General features: G+C 44.4%; 1 protein-coding gene and 1 non-coding gene across 3 annotated transcripts in view; one reads left to right on the top strand and one right to left on the bottom strand.

The window, feature by feature from the left end:
* LOC144169441 (glutathione synthetase-like) overlaps positions 1 to 10,177 on the bottom strand; it is a 35,710-nt gene extending 25,533 nt beyond the window's left edge. The window contains exons 1-5 of one of the 2 annotated variants that reach the window (XM_077698598.1): positions 9,890 to 10,177; positions 9,103 to 9,283; positions 6,783 to 6,858; positions 4,339 to 4,490; positions 1,554 to 1,596 (exon numbers count right to left, since the gene is read on the bottom strand). In XM_077698598.1, the coding sequence (XP_077554724.1) occupies positions 1,554 to 1,596; positions 4,339 to 4,490; positions 6,783 to 6,858; positions 9,103 to 9,275 (444 nt within the window). In that variant the 5' untranslated portion in view covers positions 9,276 to 9,283; positions 9,890 to 10,177. The remainder of the gene's footprint in view (positions 1 to 1,553; positions 1,597 to 4,338; positions 4,491 to 6,782; positions 6,859 to 9,102; positions 9,284 to 9,889) is intronic. The other variant, XM_077698596.1, reaches the window with a different exon arrangement.
* A 978-nt stretch (positions 10,178 to 11,155) lies between these two features.
* Positions 11,156 to 11,229, top strand: Trnat-cgu (transfer RNA threonine (anticodon CGU)). The gene has a single exon. It is a non-coding gene; the product is annotated as a tRNA-Thr (tRNA).
* Positions 11,230 to 20,121: the final 8,892 nt, after the last annotated feature.

The following is a 20,121-nucleotide window of genomic DNA, read 5'->3' as shown; positions in this document are numbered from 1 at the left end:
AGTGGTTTAGTAAGCTGTGAAACGACAATGAGAAGCCTAACGTACAGAAGTGTTAAAGCTTACTGCCAAGCACACGAACGCGGTCGCGCATGCAGGCTTCTGCGCTAACCAATACCAGGAGTGTGCAGTGGGCTCTCCAAATCGCGCAGCTCCAATTAAGAAGCATCGCAGATGTTGAGTCCTGTAAACATGATGAATAGCCAGAGCACACAGCAGAAGAAGCTGTGCACCCTGGCTATTCATCAGGATGGTGAACTTAGCATCTCCGATTCATCTTCTGCAAACAGTGAAAAAGAGAAACTCGTGGAAGTTGTAAAAAAACAGTGTAAATACAACCATGAAGCAAAAACAAAGATTCAGGACCACTTCATAAATTCTGGGGGCAAAACATGAGTGTATAATAAAACTTTTGCAACATGCTGCAGCATTCTTTTGAGCTTATTTTAGTTGCGTGGTGCCCATATTGAACTAGGGGTTGATCAGTTAGTGAAAACATGGTTCCCTACTTATAAGAAAAATCTCATATAAGAGACAGAAACTGCTCCCCAGTACGTGTTTCTTATAAAGGTGTTCAACTGTACTAATGAAACTGCATGTCAATGTTGTAGGCGTGCCACATTTGACAGAAGTCTTTCTGTGGATGATGCCAGGTGCCCCCCAGGTTACAGAACAAAATGGGAGGCTTCATTCACAAGTTTCGTGCCAGATCACCAGAGGTCACATCGGATGCCATCCACTTCAAAGCGGTTAAGCTCATGTGACAAGGACTGTGAAAACAACTCGTAAGTTGTAGGTTTTGAGGGCCCCATTCTATAAAATGCAATTGCTTGGCCTTTTGAGGAAAGTTTTAGCTCTGACAGGCCACTTGAGCAGACAGGAGTGCTGATGGCAGACAAAAACTGGAAATAAATAAAATGATGTTTCTATAGTCAGCCTCTTCAGAGAGATATTTTGTTACAGGAGTGCTGATGGCAGACAAAAACTGGAAATAAATAAAATGATGTTTCTATAGTCAGCCTCTTCAGAGAATATTTTGTTTTCCCTTATTAACACGTCTACCTATAGGTTGCATTCACTGGCGTAGCACGCATGCGGGTAACCATGTGTGTGTGCCACCAAGCGTCTGTGTTGCTAAGGCAACACCGCAAAATCACATGTCACTGGTTACGTCGGGATCCCCGAGAAGGCAGTACTTGTCCGTGCTGGCTCCCGATAAAGCACAGCAAAAGCCGTTTGATGTTCCAAACTGTGCCCCATCGAATGCAAAGTAATATCTCGACACCAAATATATACAATCTACCTAGCGCCAGACACGGTTGCAATTGTCGCCCGACTAGGTAGAGCTGTAACTTCAATGCCTGCGTACATGTGCAACTCCGTCGTGATAGATCAAGTCATGCGCGTATGCTAGTTCTGGTGGCTTGTGAATTTAGTTAATAAGGGTAAAATCTTATTTCCCACAAGTACCTACTTAGTCTTAATTGGGCTTGCTATCTTGGCCATACCCAAAGTCAGCGAAGGCAAATTTTTCTCATTGCTGCCAAACCGCTTACCTGCTCATCACTTGCAGTAATACCCAGGCTCTTGAGAATGTGCCTGTTTCAAAACAGAACAACATGGTAGTTAAACAGGGCCCAACCAAATAGACACTATGCAGTACTCTTGAAGGGGCCATGAAGACAAAGTACAAGTTTGTTTTATTCAAAAGATTTCGTGTTTTATAACGCCCCCAGCACTTGTCCGGCAGCAAAAATTGTCGTTTTCACAGAGAAATTAATCAATTTAGGTTAAAATTTTGATTCTTCCGCCAAATCAAACGTTTTCATGACGTCAGCAATGAAGTCACAAGTGCGCGTAGTCAAATGAACTTCCACTGCATCATTCGGCTCTGCAGCCTTGCTTGCCGTCAGTCCTCCCAGATGGCGCTACCATACTCAGCCATGAACCGTTGTCCACCGTTGCTTTGTTTTTGGCCGTATTTGCACCTGGCTTGTTTTTGTTACTGTAGAAAGTTATCGTTTCGTGAGACATGGGGTATCCTCGCCAAACAGGGTCACATAAGACAATGTCACTTACACCAATTGGGCAGTGTCCTTTAACACGACTCCAAAGCAGTGGAGTGCTGTGCAGTTAAAACAAGCATAGTGCACCCAGTACCAACAGCAGTGCGCATCGGTACTTCTATGCTTACGTGTATTTTCGTAACTTCCATTGTTTGCCACACCATTCTCACTGCTGCAAAATGAACATCCATTATATTTAAGCGCAAATAGCTCGTTCAGCAAGCTTGTAAGCCCTGCCAAATTTACGTTTGCTTTGCCAGCCTCAGCCAATCGCACAGCTGGGCACATATGACATCATAGGTTCTGCTGCGGGAAATGAGCTAGTGGGTCGCATGGCCATTCCCTTTTTTCCTAATTATATAGCTTATTTGAGCGAAGTGTGCATTAAAAATGGTGTCAGTATGATTCTAACGAGGGAATCTTTCGAATGAAGCAACCTTGTGTTCTGTCTGCAGAGGCTATGAAGACGAAATACAACTTCGTTGAATTTGAAAGGACTAGCTTTTGGTAACTCATTCAGCCCCTGTCCAGCACTGAATGACATTTTTTTTACTAAAAAAATACAGGAATTATAGAAAAGCTTTCAGATTTTGCACCACAGTGACATAATATTGCCGCAAACCATGCATTGGATTTGTTAATGTTTTTGCTTTTACCGCCCGGCTACACTGGGCTGTGTTATCTGCGTCCCGAGTGAAGCGCATGTTCCATTCTTCCTTTCTTATGCTGCTCGGATTATGTCATTTGATAGGGAGAATAGAGAGTTTTAGCTGACCGTTTCTGAGGGTCCTCTCCTCTCTGACAGCAAGCGGGAGCGCCACTGCGCATGCGTGGCGAGCTTGGCTGCAAACGGCATTGGCTCCGGCTGAGCTGAGCGAGCCACCGATACCGGAGCCGACCGTCGAAAACGGTCAGCTAAAACTCTGTAATGTTTCGCCCTAATGCCACTAGCCTAGAATAGTCTTCTTTTATCTACGGTGTTCTCAATGTAAATCGACGGTTCGAGAAACACTCGTGCCGAGAGATAAATGTCCACAGAGGAGACGCCACGGCAGTCTATTGGCCGACACTCGCCTGCGCATGTCACTTCGTAGACTGCTGCTTCGCCGCCTGTGTATTTTTTTGAGTTGTTAGGGGAGCACAAGTTCACTCCAATAAACTTGTTTTTCCTTCAAGCTAACTGCGTCATCTTTGGCTTTGTGACAATATTGGCCGGCACTAAAAGCATAGTTACCAGTGTGTTAATTACATCAAGTGATATGATTGTATGAAACTGGAGGCCCCACTACAACCACCCAATCATGTTTCATGGTGGCAGCTTGGGTCCACGACCACCACGACCACACCACACCACACCACCAACGCCGGAGAAGTCGCTGGAAAATGTCGTGATGAGTTGTACGATATTGCTATAAAATTGGTATCATTGTTTTCAGGACAAAGCAGCTTCCTTAATGAACCAAACGTGTATTTTGTCATCATGGACTCTTTAAGATCAACATGGATACACACATATAGTCCTTTACCGCTTTCAGGAAAGGAGTACCGATATCACACAGTGGCAAATTGGTAGCCAACCCATTGGATTAGGATACACCAGTTTTCGTTTGTGTGAAACCCAACCCGACGGCCCCAACAAGTCCACTACAGGATTGTGTGCGCTCTCCGACAAATTCACATTTCTCACATTGTCAGCACCCCTTCACATGTTGGGAATGACATGCAAGTAGATGTACCACAAAGACCTAAAACGAAAGAGGGTTGATGGAGAGCCCATAGGAAGCCTTTTTGAAGCTATCTCCCTGGCCTACACTCAACTTTCTCAACAAACATAGCAAGTTGAGCTACCTGCATTGAGTGTTAAGTGCACCTGTGACAGCTGCAGCACTGTGGGTGAATATTTCCATCTTGCCGAAGGCAGAAAGCACCAGAAATGTGTTAGTGTGGTTAAACATAGTGATCGACCACGCCCTTTGCCAAAAGAGACCCAAGAATGACAAAACCATTGCAACTAAAAATGTCACAGTACATCATGTAACCGCCTACTAAAGAAAGTCACCCCTCTGTGAGGAAAAGAAGAAAGGCTGAAACTCTAAACTAGTTCGTCAGCATGCCAGCCAGAAGTAGTACACCTCAGCATCGAACCAGCATTCCAGTTTGCCTGAGTATGGAACAAGCATAGAAGCTCGCCTGTTCAAAGCATGACACTAGGTGCTGCAGTGTGCCTACGCTCAATGACAAAAACGGAAGTTTGTCCCTAAGGGAGCTCTCCTACCTGTGCTGTTTCTGGAGCACGGGCGAAATGCCGCCAAAGGAAGAGGCTATGGTGTTCACCTCCACCTGCATGGGGCGGCCATCGAGCACAGCTTCTTTGGACGCCTTCAGGTCAAGCATGTAGTCACTCCTCAGCAGGCCCAGGCTCAAGGGCTGCACACACAAGGGAAGCCAGGGGTCTCGCACAATACCAATCACACTCAATATGAACAGACAACAAAACTAGGTAAACCTTTCAATTCACTTTTATCGTCTGCGTGTTCATGGCTGTCTACCAAAGGACTTTGCATTGCACCAAAAAGGCTTCACCTCTTTTTTCTTTTTTCTCTTGCTCTTCTTGCAGCAAGTATGTATATGTAGGGTCATTCGTTTTCGGGTAAAACCCGATTTTGCCCTATTTTTACACCCCGAACATGTTTCAAGAGAATTGGGTTAAGCCTGATTTCCTCCCGAATGGACCTTTTCGAAGTACCGATCTGCACAATTGTGAACTGCGGTCCGCCGTTCTCAACCAGAACTTCGTTGAAGTTCTGGTTGAGAACGGCCCCGCATGACTACCCCTCGCTACCCCAGGCTGGCAAATGCTGCACTGACATTGCTGTGCCTATAGTTCACACCACAAGCTGCATGCAGCACTGGGGAGGCTACATTGTTGTCAATAAAGCCCCCGCTGAGGGCGCCTAACTCACCGCAAAGGGGGTTTTAAAAGGACCTTTCCGTCTCCTCTCTCGGCCGGTGGTACCCGGCGCCTGTTCTCGCTTTCCTTCGCAGTGAGTTAGGCGCCCTCAGTGGGGGCTCTATTGACAACAATGTAGCCTCCCCAGTGCTGCATGCAGCTTGTGGTGTGAACTATAGCTATTGGAAGCTATGGTGTTGAGAGGACTTTCTCCCAGCACCTTGTTCACAGCATATGTTCACAAATCAGACTGGTGTCGAATGGAGACTGACATGTTGCGCATGCAGACAATTATGTACGTAAACAAGGATGTGTAAAAAATCAATGACCAGCTTTTTGTGAATAAAATGCTTCATTTATAAGAAGTTATCAATGCTCTTTACTGTCATCATTATGGATCTATTTCCAAATAAACACTAAATTTCGAGAGTAAAAATCCTGACATCCCCCCGATCACCAGCTTGAAACAAATGCCAATTCTAACGCATTAGACTTAGGAAGCTCGTGATACCTACTGATAAAATAAACGGAGTCTATTACTCAGTACATCCGTAGATTTAACCCGAAAAATCCCGAACTTCGGAACGTTTTTACAAAAAACTAGATCTCTCCAAGCAGCGAGAGCAGTCCAGCCAAACGAACCGCTTCCGCTCATTGACTAGCCAGAATAGCTGTTAATTAGTAATCACCATTATGAACTACAGATGATCGGAACTTTGGCGATGGATACGTCGGCCTTGGCTCCGGTAGCGGAGCGGCCGGTTGAGTGCAAAATCAAGACCGACTGCTCTCACAGTGTCAATTGTAAAATGGGCACGAAGTTAGCTGTTACAAAACGCTGGCACAACCACGCAAAAAAAAAAAAAATAAAAATAAAAATAAAGTATGCCCGGGGGAAATCGAACCCGGTACAAGGGTGCCATTATCCGAGGCACACCCTCTACACCAAATCTGAAGATTGAGCATGGCATCTAATCAGCAGGTTTTGCTTTCGTCTGGACGGAACTGTACAAATTTCATGCCGGCTCAGTCTGGACGGAACGCTAAGCTCTCAGTTGTATTCCGTCTGGACGGAAGGATAACCCGCAGCGGCTCCGTTCCGTCTGGACGGAACGCTAGCCACAGCCATTCAAAAGTGCATGTGATGCATGCAATAAGATACATATGATACCAAAATAGGAACTCAGTTTTGTTATGTTTGTGGCGAAGGCAGACTTTCCACTAAAAAGACAGGCAAGTTTTCAATGCTACAAAAAAGCCCACTTGCCACTTCTGATGTAGGCTAAAAATGTTTATACTGTGGTGAATGTTTAAGCATAAATGAAAAACGCTCCTTAGGCAAAAGAATTTGAAGACTTGTCTGTTTCAAGCCTATCCCTCACACCTGTTTACTACTGAGTGAACATATGACAAGGATAACGTCAGTTGCTGCTACATTGTGTAAAAGGCTTTTGTTTCAGCACGGTATTTTGATATTTTTAAAACTGCAAAGACCACTGTCTCTCACTAAGCATATCATGGTTTTTGTTGAGGAAAAGAGAGAAGGAAGCTTATGATAAAATCTGATGGTCACTGCATAAAAGCCACAAGCAGGAGACATCACTAAGCACACATTCAGTTGCTTGTGACAAAAACAGCTTTAGGAAAAGATAATGGCACAGAAGGCCGTGGCTACACATTAGTTGGTTAGATGTAGCGTTTCAATGCATGTCATACCACATGACATATGTGCTATAGTTCATAAAATTCAAGAAATAAAGATATGTTACCTGGGGGAACCCGGCTTCCCTGACCTTCTCGTAGATTTTGAAAATGGAGGCCGTGAACTCATCTGTTTCGATAGTGCTGTTGAGAACAGAGAATAGGGGTCAGGGTTAGGTTAGGTTAGGGCAACTAAGAAAAAAAAAGGTACAGAATCAAGTGCACAGAAAAATGCGGAACTGAAACTGGCAACATGGTCCAGGACAACAGCAAAGCAGGACCACAGGAAACTGGGGGAAAAAAAAAAAAAGGCTCTGATCAAGCTGCGACTCTCAAAAGCGCTTATTCGACATAGTACACCTTTCTTTAACAACTGTAATTGCGATCGCAGCAAACTCCCAGAACTTTTCATCTTAATGCAAGTCTTAAACCAATAGACAGGAAATGTACACTTAGCTTGTTCATTTGGCCAATTTGGAAATAGTATCTCTACTAAACTCAACTAAGAGGTTGTGTCAGTGGGGCTGTCAGAGGGACACTAAAGCAAAAAACAACTATTCAGTATCTAACAGCTTCAATTAAAGCTGAGGTCACCAATCCACATTCAAAATTTTTTCAAAGCTTTTTCCTCCCACAACATTGCGGAAGCCATGATACTACAAAAACATCAAATAGTTTACACTAACCTGTGCTAATTTCTTATATTTCTAGGATAATAGATGCGGCATTTTCCAGCACATATAGGTGAATACCGAAACAAATTGGTGTATTTAAGGCTTTCTTTTTCTTTTAACCTTGAAATCATACAACAAAATAAAATCATCGACCAATAGCGAAATTCTCGTCCTGTCTAATGTGATTGTTTCGCTTCTAGCTGCAGGCTCAGAGGGTAACAATATTCACAAGCTTAGTCGCACTACCGCTTTAAACTTGTGTCAGCAATTAAAGTGGGAGCAATTTGTTTTTTGTTTTTTTCTAATTGGAGACAATTAAGCGACTTGATTTCGCATAGCACTGCAAATTGCCAAGGAAGGAAGCTGCTGCAGTAGCATGCAGCAACACAAGTCATGAATTGGCTCAGTTCCCAGAAACAGCACAGCAGCTCCACACCTTCTGATATGAGTATGCAAAGAGAATGCCTCAAGACCAAAGCAGGTGCAATGCTGGGATGCAGTGGCATAGCTATGGGGGCGGGAGAGGGTTCAACACCCTGCCCCCCCAAAAAAGTTCATTGATGTTTAGTCCCTTATTTCCGTACTAATCAGAACAGGAAATGAGGGGCTTGTTGAATTAAGACAGAAATAAGGGTTGGCAGTGGTGGGAAAGTGGTGGGGAAACAGCCCCGCCGGTAGCGTAGTGGTCATCGCACCAGACCGGTTTTCTGGAGGTCGTGGGTACGGATCCCACCCAGCGGGCATTTTTTCACCACTTTCTTTCAGTCTCAAAAAATTCTTCATCTATTTCTATGACCTACTGCATTCCCCCCTTTGCTTTCCAAGGTTTTCTTGACTGCCAACCCTTATTTCTGTCTTAATTCAACGAGCCCCTCATTTCCTATTCTGATTCGCTACATGCATAGCGAGGACATGTCGTAGACACTCGAGTCACGGCGCGGAGGTTAAAAACAAGGTGCCCTTCACCCTGAGTAGTTCGAGTGGCGCTGGCTACCCCCCCCCCCCCCTCCCCCCAAGTGCAGGAAACAAAAAATACCTTCACATAAATATCAGAGAAAGTGGTGGGGAAACAGCCCCGCCGGTAGCGTAGTGGTCATCGCACCAGACCGGTATTCTGGAGGTCGTGGGTTCGGATCCCACCCAGCGGGCATTTTTTCACCACTTTCTTTCTGTCTCAAAAAATTCTTCATCTGTTTCTATGACCTACTGCATTCCCCCTTTTGCTTTCCGAGGTTTTCTTGACTGACAACCCTTATTTCTGTCTTAATTCAACGAGCCCCTCATTTCCTATTCTTAATCGCTATATATATATATATATATATATATATATATATATATATATATATATATATATATATATATATACATATATATATATATATATATATATATATATATATACACACATACATACATACATACACACATATATACATACATACATATAATCACATTAGGGCGGAGGCACAATTGTTGCGTATGCACCCCCCTAACCCCTCCTTTCCCAAAAATAAATTTAAATTTCTGGCTACGCCATTTCTCTTCTCAATCCTTCAATTGCTGTAATGTTGAAAACCTGGGGGCAAGTCAAGCAGTTTGAGAGACTTGGTGGGTTTGCTTCAATTACTCCGGCAATCTAAGCGTAATGCGATCCGGATAATTTGCGTGAGGGCTTGAGCGCCCTTGGGAATTTTGAGTGCGAGAAAACACTCGCCTTTGTAGGCAGTCTCGAAGAAATTCATAGTCGTGGGCGACGCGGTGAATGAGCAGGTTGATGCTCTGTTGCAGGGCCTTCACTTGATTAAAGGCTTTTCGCGGGAACGGCGACGGCAGCAGGCAAAAGGGCAGGAATGTGTAGCTGTCGGGCTCGCTGGACTTGCACTTCATGCACAGGCCTGTGTGGTAAAAGGAGAGATAATAAGGGCCATATTGAAATCAAGCGTTCGAGAGAGACCCATCGATCGAAGAATGCTATCTCCTTGACGATTCAATGTTAAACGCAACAAGATAATGATTTGCTCTCCCGCTTAATTAAGAAAAAATGCATTGTTGCCTTGATGAATTCGCCCTGCTGTCGGGTTCAAAAAAGGTCACGCCTGAGCCCTTTTTCTGCAACCTGAATATATTCGTTTGCAGCTCTCAATTTACGCAAAGAATATGATACGTGGGAAATGCTGCTCGAGTTGAGCTTGTGAACGAACTACTTTATGTTCGACTAGTGGTACGCCATGTCGAATTGGATTGAATGCCGAAATATAAACCTCGAAACGCCACAAGCAGCGATGCAGGTACGCCTCGGGCTACTTCAGCATCCCGTACGTCATTTTACCTGCTTTCCGCCGCACAAATTTCGCAACCGATAGAAAGAGACCCGAAAACAAACCAGCAAATACCGGATGTTGCGAGACATCAGTGCAATTGCAATATCTGATGCGGAGAAATATATTCCGATAACTGTTGCGATCTTACGAGCGCGCACGAAACTTATTGTAAGCACTTACACGAAAATTATCTGGCTAGGCGTGACCGACGCTCACCGTGCGAAACAGCGAAGTCCTTCGCTTCTTCGGCCATTCGTTTGAGAACGTTTGGATCCTGCAGGGCCGTATGACAGGACTGCAGTGCCACGCAACACGAATCCATGTTGGCGTCACTAATGGTTGTAGCTCCTTCAAATTCAAGCAGTAACGCGTCGAAGGAGCTTCGCGTGAGAAGATATCCTTCGAAAGCGCGGCCCAGCTGAGAAGCTACTTGCTTGCCGGCTTGCACGCACGGCGGAAACATGTGACAACGACCGGATTCACAAGCAGTACAAGTGTCAGTTTCGGTTTCGAAAATGACGCTCCCAGGAGTTCGTTTCTGTTTCTGTATGTGTCTTTTTACACTTGGCACTGACTCATTTCCAGTACAACCAACTTCCCATATTTTACAGTTGATTTTTAATTTGTTTTGGCCAGTTAGAAAATCTTGCAGTTATTTTCAGACAACTTGGCACTTAGGATCCAAATAAATTCGTTTCGATATCAAACCATGCATGCATGAATAAATACGTGTTTAGCAATCAAAATACTTGGTAGGCCAGAAATATTGTGCAGAAATGTCTTTTAAATTCTCGAAGTCGTTACTAACTTATCTCTATGCTAACGCACTATAGGTACCAATCAGCTCGTTATGAATAGACATTATAAGAAGTCCTGATGGTGATATTCACGCTTACTTCCTTTTAAAGGGGGGTTGGTAAGAACGCTGGATATGCGGACATGTTAAAAAAGAAGCGGGTGAATTCTTATACATTGTCACGAAAAGCAGAAGTGCACATCTCAATCAACATCATCAACAGCCCGCTAGGTTCACTGCAGGACCACGGCCGTGGCAGGACGAAGGCCTCTCCCATTGGCCTCCAACCGCTCGTGCCTCGCGGCGCTGGAGTCCATTCTTTGCGTGCGAAATTCCTTATTTCGTCTCTCCATTGAGTAATGGGCCTTCACCTTCATCTATACCCGTGTCTCGGTGTTCTGGCAGTCTTGGTAGAGTGAACTAGAATACTTGTATTCTAGTTCACTCTAGCCTTGGTGTCATAAGTAGCCTAAGAGGGTTCAACGCTGGTCGGCCTCTCTCGACATGTCGTAGACGCTCGAGTCACGACCCGGGGGTTATAAAGAAGGTCCCCTTCACCACGAGTAGTCGGAGGGGCGCTGGCTGCCACCCCGAAGCACAAGAAATAATTACCTTGACATAAATGCCAAGAAAGTAAAGGGGAGCACAGCCCCGCCGGTAGCGTAGTGGTCATCGCACCAGATGCGTATTCTGGAGGTCGTGGGTTCGGATCCCACCGGTGGGCATGTTTTTCTCCAGTTTCTGTTTAAAAAATCTGCATTTGTTTCAACACCACTCCCCTATGCCTTCTTTGGCGTCGTAGACTGCCGGCATTTCTTTCTGTATATATATATATATATATATATATATATATATATATATTTATATATATATATATATATATATATATATATATATATATATATATATATATATATATATATATATATATATATATATAAGAAAGAAAAACACGCGCCCAGAGTGGGGACCGGAACCCACGCCTTTATATATATATATATATATATATATATATATATATATATATATATATATATATATATATACAGAAAGAAATGCCGGCAGTCTACGAAAGGCGTGGGTTCCGGTCCCCACTCTGGGCGCGTGTTTTTCTTTCTTTCTTTCTCACGTAATTAATAAAAAAAATAATGTAACGTCACTACCGGTAAAAAATAGTCTAACCATTCCCCTATGCCTTCTTTGGCGTTGTAGACTGCCGGCATTTCTTTCTGTATTTCCTAACGAGCCCCTCATTTCCAAACCCTATATATATATATATATATATATATATATATATATATATATATATATATATATATATATATATATATATATATAGAGAGAGAGAGAGAGAGAGAGAGAGAGAGTGTGTGTGTGTGTGTGTGTGTGTGTGTGTGTGTGTTTGCTTTCTTGACGGCGTACCCTTATTTCTGCCTTAATTCAACGAGCCCCTCATTTCCCATTCTGATTCGCCACGTGCATAGCGAGGGTCTCTGCTCTGGAAGTCTTGGGGCCATAGGTAGCTTAATTAAGATAGTTCAAAACTGGTTGGCCTCTCTAGATGCTCGAGTCACGACCCAGGTGTTAAAAAGAAGGTCCCCTTCACCCCGAGTAGTAGGAGGGGCGCTGGCTGCTACCCCCAAGCACAGGAATTATTACCTTAACATAAATACCCAAGAAAGTGGAGGGGAGCCCAGCCCCGCTGGTAGCGTAGTGGTAGTCTCACCAGACGCGTATACGGCGTATTCACTGAAAAGTTTAGCCGGCAATTTCTTGCCGGCAACTTCTCCGTCGGTTCCGCTCGCATCTGGCGCGTCGGACAAGGCAGAAGTGAGTGAAGGCGACAGTTAGGTTTGTAGCGTCGCTTTATTGGACACTTTATTGGATTACCCCTAAAAATATAACGCATTTAAAGGTCACAAGGTTTCTATTAAACTTCCAAGTTGGCATAGATGTCTTGCAAAAAAAAAAAAAAAAACCGTGAACGACCGTGCGTTCCGAACCCAATGTGTAGTGCGTTGCCTTGTAGTCTCTGATCCCGCGTCGTTAGAAAACAAAACTTACGCTAATAAAACGTTGATGGCACGACATTTCAGTCGCGATTAATTGTTTATGTGGCTACAGTAGCCACAACAGAATTTCACGGAACCGCTGGCGTGTTGCTTTGTCCACTGGACTTTTTCATATTGCCTTGCGCGACTGCAATATGAGTGACGCCCATTTTCGGTGAAATTCCGGACTGTTTTCTCAAGAACGAGCCAAGTAACTGCTACCGTAAAACGCAGTATCGAAAAATGAATAGTGCAGTACGTTTCATGTTTCATAGCGAGTGCTAACAAGCTAGAACTTTAGGCTGAATATTTTCACACGGACATGTGGTAAGGCTGGTGCTAGGTGCTGTATTTAGTAAGCAGCATGCATTTAGCATTATAGTGAGCTATTTTTGTACTTATTACAGGCGCTACGACGTAAAGGTGTTTCCAGTGGACAAGTGGCGGATGCAGCAGAGACAAGCCTTCCAAGCTGGACTATTCTACAACAGTGCTGTTTAACTGCATATTTTGATCTTGGCAGGTCGGCGAATTACCGGGGTGAGGGTCTTGTTTTCATTTACCTGAAAGCTTCTGTTTTGTAGGCATCTCAAGCAGTTAAACGAACCATCATCGGTTCTAACTTCATGAGCAGCGCTTTTTAAAAATTTTTTCTCGACTATTGTGTTTGTGTTTGCTTTCGTGTTTGTGTTCGTATTCTTGCAACTGTTTTATTTTATTTATTTATTTTAGTACCCTAAGGGCCCGTGATGGGCATTACATAGGGGGGGAAGGGGTTAAAAACAAACACAACACTATTTCACCGTTTCTCGGTTTCTCGGGTTTCTCGGAAGCCACGTTTCTCGGAAATTTGATGTTCATAATAAAAAAAAATTACACAGAGAGACCCGGTGTCTTGTGTTGCTCAATTGTTTTTGGCAAGTCACGTAATTGCTTAGCAAAGTTGATGCAGTTTGGTTATTGTGCCTCGCAGTGCGATTTCTGTTTTATACATGCCATTGTAAAGGAAATTATTCAATGAGTGCGCATTAAATATTAATGCGCACTCATTAAATAATTTCCTGTATAATGGAATGTATAAAGCAGAAATCGGGCCGCGAGGCAACTCATAAAATAGGCATTGGTCATAAGGACTGGCCACAAAGCCAAAAATGTGCATGAAAATAACGTGGGGTCCAGCCATAGGCATTATCATGGCAACATCCTTTGCCAAGCGTTGTCCAATATTGGCCTTCCAGAGCTTGGCCAATTGTTGGCTTGTCACCTTTCCCAAGCGCCAGCCAATAATGGCGGCCGAGGTATTGCCAAGCTCGGACACATTGGCCACTGATGATTTGCCATGCTTGGTCTTGGCAATTTCTACTGCTTGGGAAAATATCGACACACGGGCGTAGTCATTTTTCACCATGATCAGAAAGGCGGCTGCTGCGCGTACGATAGATATTGAAAGGCCCGAGAATTTGGTGGTGTCGTTTGCCCCGTGAACCTGATTCGTGACAACCTAGTGCGAAGTCGTTTTTACGACGACACCGAACTCATAGGGTTTGCCGAAAAGCCTTGTTTGTTGTTGAAGATCATCATCAGCGGATCTCCCGTACAATGCCCGATAGAAGTGAGGAAGAAGACGCCTTGCCTCGTGGAGCGTGCAACAATCATCATCTAGCTTTTCTGCTATTCCTTTCTTATTAAACCTACGCTGTGGAAACGTCCTGCAATCACTCGTTACTAAAGATGGTGCCGTGACCAGGATACAACTCCCCGCAACCCAGAGAAGACAACCTGCCATCGCGCAGCAGTGAAGACAACGGCGAAGGAGCAGCGAAGCAGCCTGGAGAAGACGAGAAGATCGCAGCAGGCCGAACACCCATGGAGCCAACGGATCCCCGAACGTAAGCGGAATTTCCACTTCGGAAACGAAAATGAGCAAAGAAGTCGCGAAGAAGAGAAATGCGTTGCGAACGCACGTCACGCAGCTAATTAATGCGGCGGAGGCTCAAATGCAGCAACGAGCCGACAGAGAGCATCTGATTGCCACGCAAGCCCAGATAAAGGCTATAGCATCAAACCTAACCAAGTGCAACGAGCAGATGGAAGGTTATTTAACGGATGAAGTGGAGGAAAGTGAATTCCAGAGAGTGATAGAATACGACTTGAAACTTGCAGCCACCTCTTCAAAGATCGAGAACTATTTAAAGGAGGCTACGGAAGGCATGCAGTCAGCTCAAGCGCAAGCACAGAGAATCGGATCGGCGAGTCATGCAACGCACGGTGCTCAAGACTCCACGGAGCTTGTGAAGCTGCCGAAATTAGAAATGATTAAGTTCAGTGGAAATTCCCTTGAATGGGCTAGATTTTGGACGCAATATGAATAAGCAGTTCACTTGAGGCCTATTATGAGCAATGGACAGAAGTTCAACTACCTCATGTCGACACTAACCGGCAAAGCAGCTGCAGAGATTGAAGGAATTTAGTTCTCGGCCGAAAGCAACTATGAACAAGCTATCAAGATTCTAAAAGAGGCATTTGGGAGACCCGAGCAGTTGGTGGACCTCCACATGAAAGAGCTGTTACGACTCGACAAGGTACCATCAGTCTATCATACGGAAGCCCTGCGAAAGCTTTTCCAAAAGGTGCAGATACACACACTGGCACTACAGGCTCTCGGAGTGAACACAGAGTGCTAAACCCCAATGTAGATGCCAGGACCAAAGAAGGCTATGCCAGCAGACCTTTTGATCCAGTACAAGACAAAGGAGGCATCCGAAAACAGGTCGACGGCTAACAGCGAAGAAACGTCACCAATGGGAAAGAAAAGTGCCGACGCGCTGCAACGAATGATAAAATTTCTACGGGAACAGGTGTGCTTACGCGAGGAAGCTCAGCGGGAGCAGGAGACAGCAGGTACGGGACCTAAACAGGAGAACAAAAAAAAAAAAACGTACAGCACGACCGCTAGTTTCTACAGCTCTGCACACAAGGCCTGCTTGTTCTGAAAGCAAACTAACCACCTGACCGAAGACTGCACGCGAAGCCTACCTATGGAAGAGAAAAAGAAGCTGCTAATCGAAAACAGATCATGCTTCAGATGTACTCGACCAAATCATACGGCGAGGATTTGCAAAGCAAGTGTGTTTTGAAAGAGATGCAAAGGCCGCCATGAAACATCAATATGCAAGAGAAAAGACAACAAAAAGAGATAGGAATCAACCACAGTACAGCAAACAGCAACGCCCCTAGTGCAATCAGTGGGGAACCCGAATAGAAACTGCGTGTTGCTGCCGACAGCAATAGCTTGGGTACAAGGAAAAGCATCAGAAGCCATCTGTCGAGTACTGCTTGACGGTGGTAGTCAAAGGACATTCATTACAACATCTCTGGCGAAAAAGATCGGAGCAAAAACTCTAAGGCAAGAAAAGCTAAGAATTGGATCTTTTGGAGGGAACGAAAAATTTCAATGCATGGACGTCGTGAAGGTGATGGTAAAGAGTCGAGAAAAGGAGTCAGTTATAGCTGTCGAAGCCCTTAAAATAGAAGCATCTCACACAGCCATCTCCCAGCACCCGACAGAAACATCAGAGACAAGATGCGGGAACTCAAGCTAAAATTGGCGACCGACGAATTTGAAACTAAGGACGTTGGGACAACCGGACTTCTCATCGGTTCAGATCACTACTGGGAGTTCGTCACGGGAAAAATACGACATATCGAGAACCGACTGGTCGCAGCCGAGACCACACTTGGCTGGATAGTGCATGGACCAGTCAGCGAAAGTAGGATCAGACTGAAAGAGGCACAGGCGGTGATGGTACTCGAGGTTGAGGCAAGTAACGTCGAGTTGAACACGGAGCTGGAAAGATTTGGGAAGCTTAGAAGCCATCGGCATCGAAGCAAGTAGCCAGATGGACAAAGGTAGCATGGTTGCCCAAGAGTTCGAAGAGCAAGTGTTGAAAGAAAATGGACGCTCTAAGGTGAGCGCGCCGTGGAAGGAAAACATCAACAGGAAAACCAACAAGGACACTGCAACGGAGAACCTCGTCCAGCTGACAAACAGGTCAAACAAGAACGAAAAGATACGCGACGGAACAAACCAACGCAGTCCGGGTTTGTCCAGGGGGAAGAAAAACCCGCAGACATGCTCACACGCGGAAACAGCGCAAAGTCTCTAATAGAGTCAAAAACGTGGTGGCACGGTCCGCTCGAGCTTCATCAAATCCGAAGAACAGCGTCTGAGCACCGAAGACAACGTGAACATCAACACTGACGGCGAGCGAGAGACGGTACATTGCAACGAACTTTCAGCAGAGCCAGCAGCAGCATCAATACTCAACATAGAACGATATGGCTCTTACAACAAGCTGCTACGTGTGACAGCCCGTATGTTTCGTTTCATTGAAAATACGAAAAGGAGACGTATAAAAGGCGCACTAACAGCAGAGGAAATAACAAAGGCCGAGGAATACTGCAGGTTAAGGAAACTCGGAAGTGTTTTAAGCCTTTCCTAACCAACATAGGCAGCAGTCAGAACGGAGGTTTTCAGCTGCATGGAAAGGAAGTGTACCTGGACGACGCAGACGTCATACGACACAAAGGGCGACTACAGTTCAGCGCTTTAAAAAATCGCCATGTCATAGTACTCCCAAATGAGGCCCGATTTACCGAGCTTGTAATCCGGCACGTCCATATCTTGGTGCTGCACGGTGGTGTTCAGAAGACGCTCACAAGAATTCGTACCAAGTTCTGAGTCGTACAAGGACGGCAGGCGGTGAAGCGGATCATCAACAAATGCATAACATGCAAAAGACACAACGCAAGACACGTAGAACAGCTAGTACATCCACTGCCAGCGGATCGGGTAAACGAAGCGAAACCATTCGAAGTTATTGGAGTAGACTTCGCCGGTAAACTGTTCGCAACGTACAAAGGCCAACAAGTCCAACAATATGACCTTATTTTCACCTGTGCAGTGACGAGAGGAGTTCACTTAGAATTGACAGACGACATGACCACAACCAGTTTCCTACAAGCGTTTCGACGATTTGTAGCTCGAAGACGACTCCCAGAGGTCATATACTCCGACAATGCCAAAACCTTCAAACAGGCCGAAAGGGACATTTCATTTCATTTTCATTTCATTTTATTACCTTAAAGGTCCCCGGAGGGACATTACATAAGGGGTGGGGTTACACAAAAACGTACAAAAAAGCCATGAATTAGTTTGAAAAATGGCTTGTGACGCTATGCAAAAATGTTGATGGACAGGTGATTGCTGCAATATGGTGGGGGAGGTCATTCCAGTCTTTTGCTGCACGAAGAAAAAATGAGGCGGCAAAAGTAACGGTGCGGGAACGTTGACGGGTAACTTGAAAGATATGGCCAATGCGATGTGATCTGCGAAATGGGGGGGAGATGTAAGGTTCGATTGCAAGTGGACTGTGAAAAAGTTTATGAAACAAGCAAAGGGTAGCAATGCGGCGGCGGGAAGACAGAGGGGACAGGCCAATTTCTACTTTTAAAGATGACACGCTAATGTGATAGGCATATGAGGAATGAATGAATCTAGTAGCCCGGTTTTGAAGTGATTCGAGTGCAGTAATGAGATACGCGTGGTGTGGGTTCCAAATTGACGACGCGTATTCCAGCTTGCTTCTTACGAGGGATTGATAAGCTAGTAATTTTACATGGCGAGGTGCGTTGCGCAGATGACGTTTTAGGAAGCCGAGAGTACGATTAGCAGCCGCGATGATAGTCCGGATATGCTCAGTCCAAGTTAGGTCACTGCACAAAGTTAGGCCAAGGTATTTGTATGATTGCACAAGTTGAACATTAGTGTTAGAAATTATGTAGGAAGTGGTCAGCGGGTTATGGCGACGCTGAAACGACATAAGTTTACATTTGTTAGGATTAAGTTCCATTTGCCAGTGTTCACACCAACGCTGTACTTGGTTAAGGTCACATTGGAGGCTAATTTGATCGGATACATTAGTTACTGTGCGATACAAAACGCAGTCATCAGCAAACATGCAAATCATAATCATAATCATAATCATATTTATTCAACATCTTTCACCAAGATGTTGGGAGCACGGACAAAAAGCCTTTGCAGGATCGGCTTGACTGGGTCCGCACCCCCTCAGGAAGCTGACAGTCCTATAAAGTCAACCAAAGTTGACTGTGCAGCAGCGGAGACAGCGGTACATCATTACACAATGGAAACAATTACACAATGGAAACAACATTACACAATGGAAACAAACATTACACAATGGAAAAAAAAAAAAACGAGAACAGAAGCAAAAAAGAGAATCCAAAATTTATACAGTAAATAACCGGCACAACCTTTCATCCGATTTACATTCTTGCATGTTGTTGCAATAGATACCCTATAAAAAAGTTATTAACATGTTATTTAGGGCAAAAGTCAGACACATGAGTACAAATACACACACCCACAAAAGACGCCCGATCTGAAGTTACAGATCTAATGAATTTAGTAAGGGGGACGCAACGAACTTAACTTGCGTATGTTACAAGTTAAGTTCGTTGAGAGGTCGTTAATATATATTAGAAATAACAAGGGGCCAAGGACGGAACCCTGAGGGACACCTGATGTAACTGGAATAAAATTGGAGAAATGATTATTTACAAGGACAGATTGGGAACGGTTATTTAAAAATTCTTGGATCCAGATTAAGACTGCGGGGTGTAAGTTTAAGTGGGAAAGTTTCAGTAACAGGCGTTTATCGAATGCTTTTTCGATAAACAGGCGTTTATCGAAACCTTATCGAATGCTTTGGTGAAATCTAGAAATATGGCGTCGGTTTGAAGGTTATTATCGAGATTGGAATGAAGGTCATGGACAAAAAGTGCTAGCTGTGTTTCGCATGAAAATCCTTTTCGGAAGCCATGTTGTGCAGGATGAAAAAAATTAACCTTGTCAAGAAAACTGATAATGTGAGTGAATATGACGTGTTCCATGATTTTGCAGGGCACCGACGTTAAGGAGATTGGACGATAATTTAGAGGCGAGTTTTTGTTACCGGTTTTGAAGACTGGAGTGACCTTCCCTTTTTTCCAATCGTCGGGCAGTTGGCCTGTTGTGAGTGACTGCGAAAACAATAAACATAAGTATTCGGCACAGACATGTACAGTGTTTTTAAGAAACTTGGAGTTAATATTGTCTACACCAGCGGAGGACGACAGCTTTAGGTTGTTTATTATAGATATTATACCGGACACGGAAAATGTGATGGATGGCATGAAGAGTTCGATAGTGGAAGTCGGCATGAAAAATGGAAGGTCTGTTTCTTTTGTGAACACTGATCCAAATGCGTTATTAAAGATGTTTGCACAATCGACGTCACTCACTGGTCTGCCGGCATCATCGGTGAAGTTAGTCGATTGAGTTGGGTGAGGGTTGATTATTTCGAAAAACTTGCGTGGGTCACTTTTTAGAATGTTCGGCAAGTTATAGTTATAGAAAGAGTGCTTTGCTTCGCATATCTTTCCTAGGTAGTCATGTTCAGCTACATTGTATTTTTCCCATGCGCATTGGCTTCCCTTCTGTT

The sequence above is a fragment of the Haemaphysalis longicornis genome, unplaced genomic scaffold (genome assembly GCF_048455015.1).
Source record: "Haemaphysalis longicornis isolate Haplotype H1 unplaced genomic scaffold, Haemaphysalis longicornis Haplotype H1 scaffold_2, whole genome shotgun sequence".
Classification (NCBI taxonomy): domain Eukaryota; kingdom Metazoa; phylum Arthropoda; class Arachnida; order Ixodida; family Ixodidae; genus Haemaphysalis; species Haemaphysalis longicornis.
Note: the sequence above shows the minus strand (reverse complement) of the source record. Positions and strands in the feature narration are given on the sequence as shown.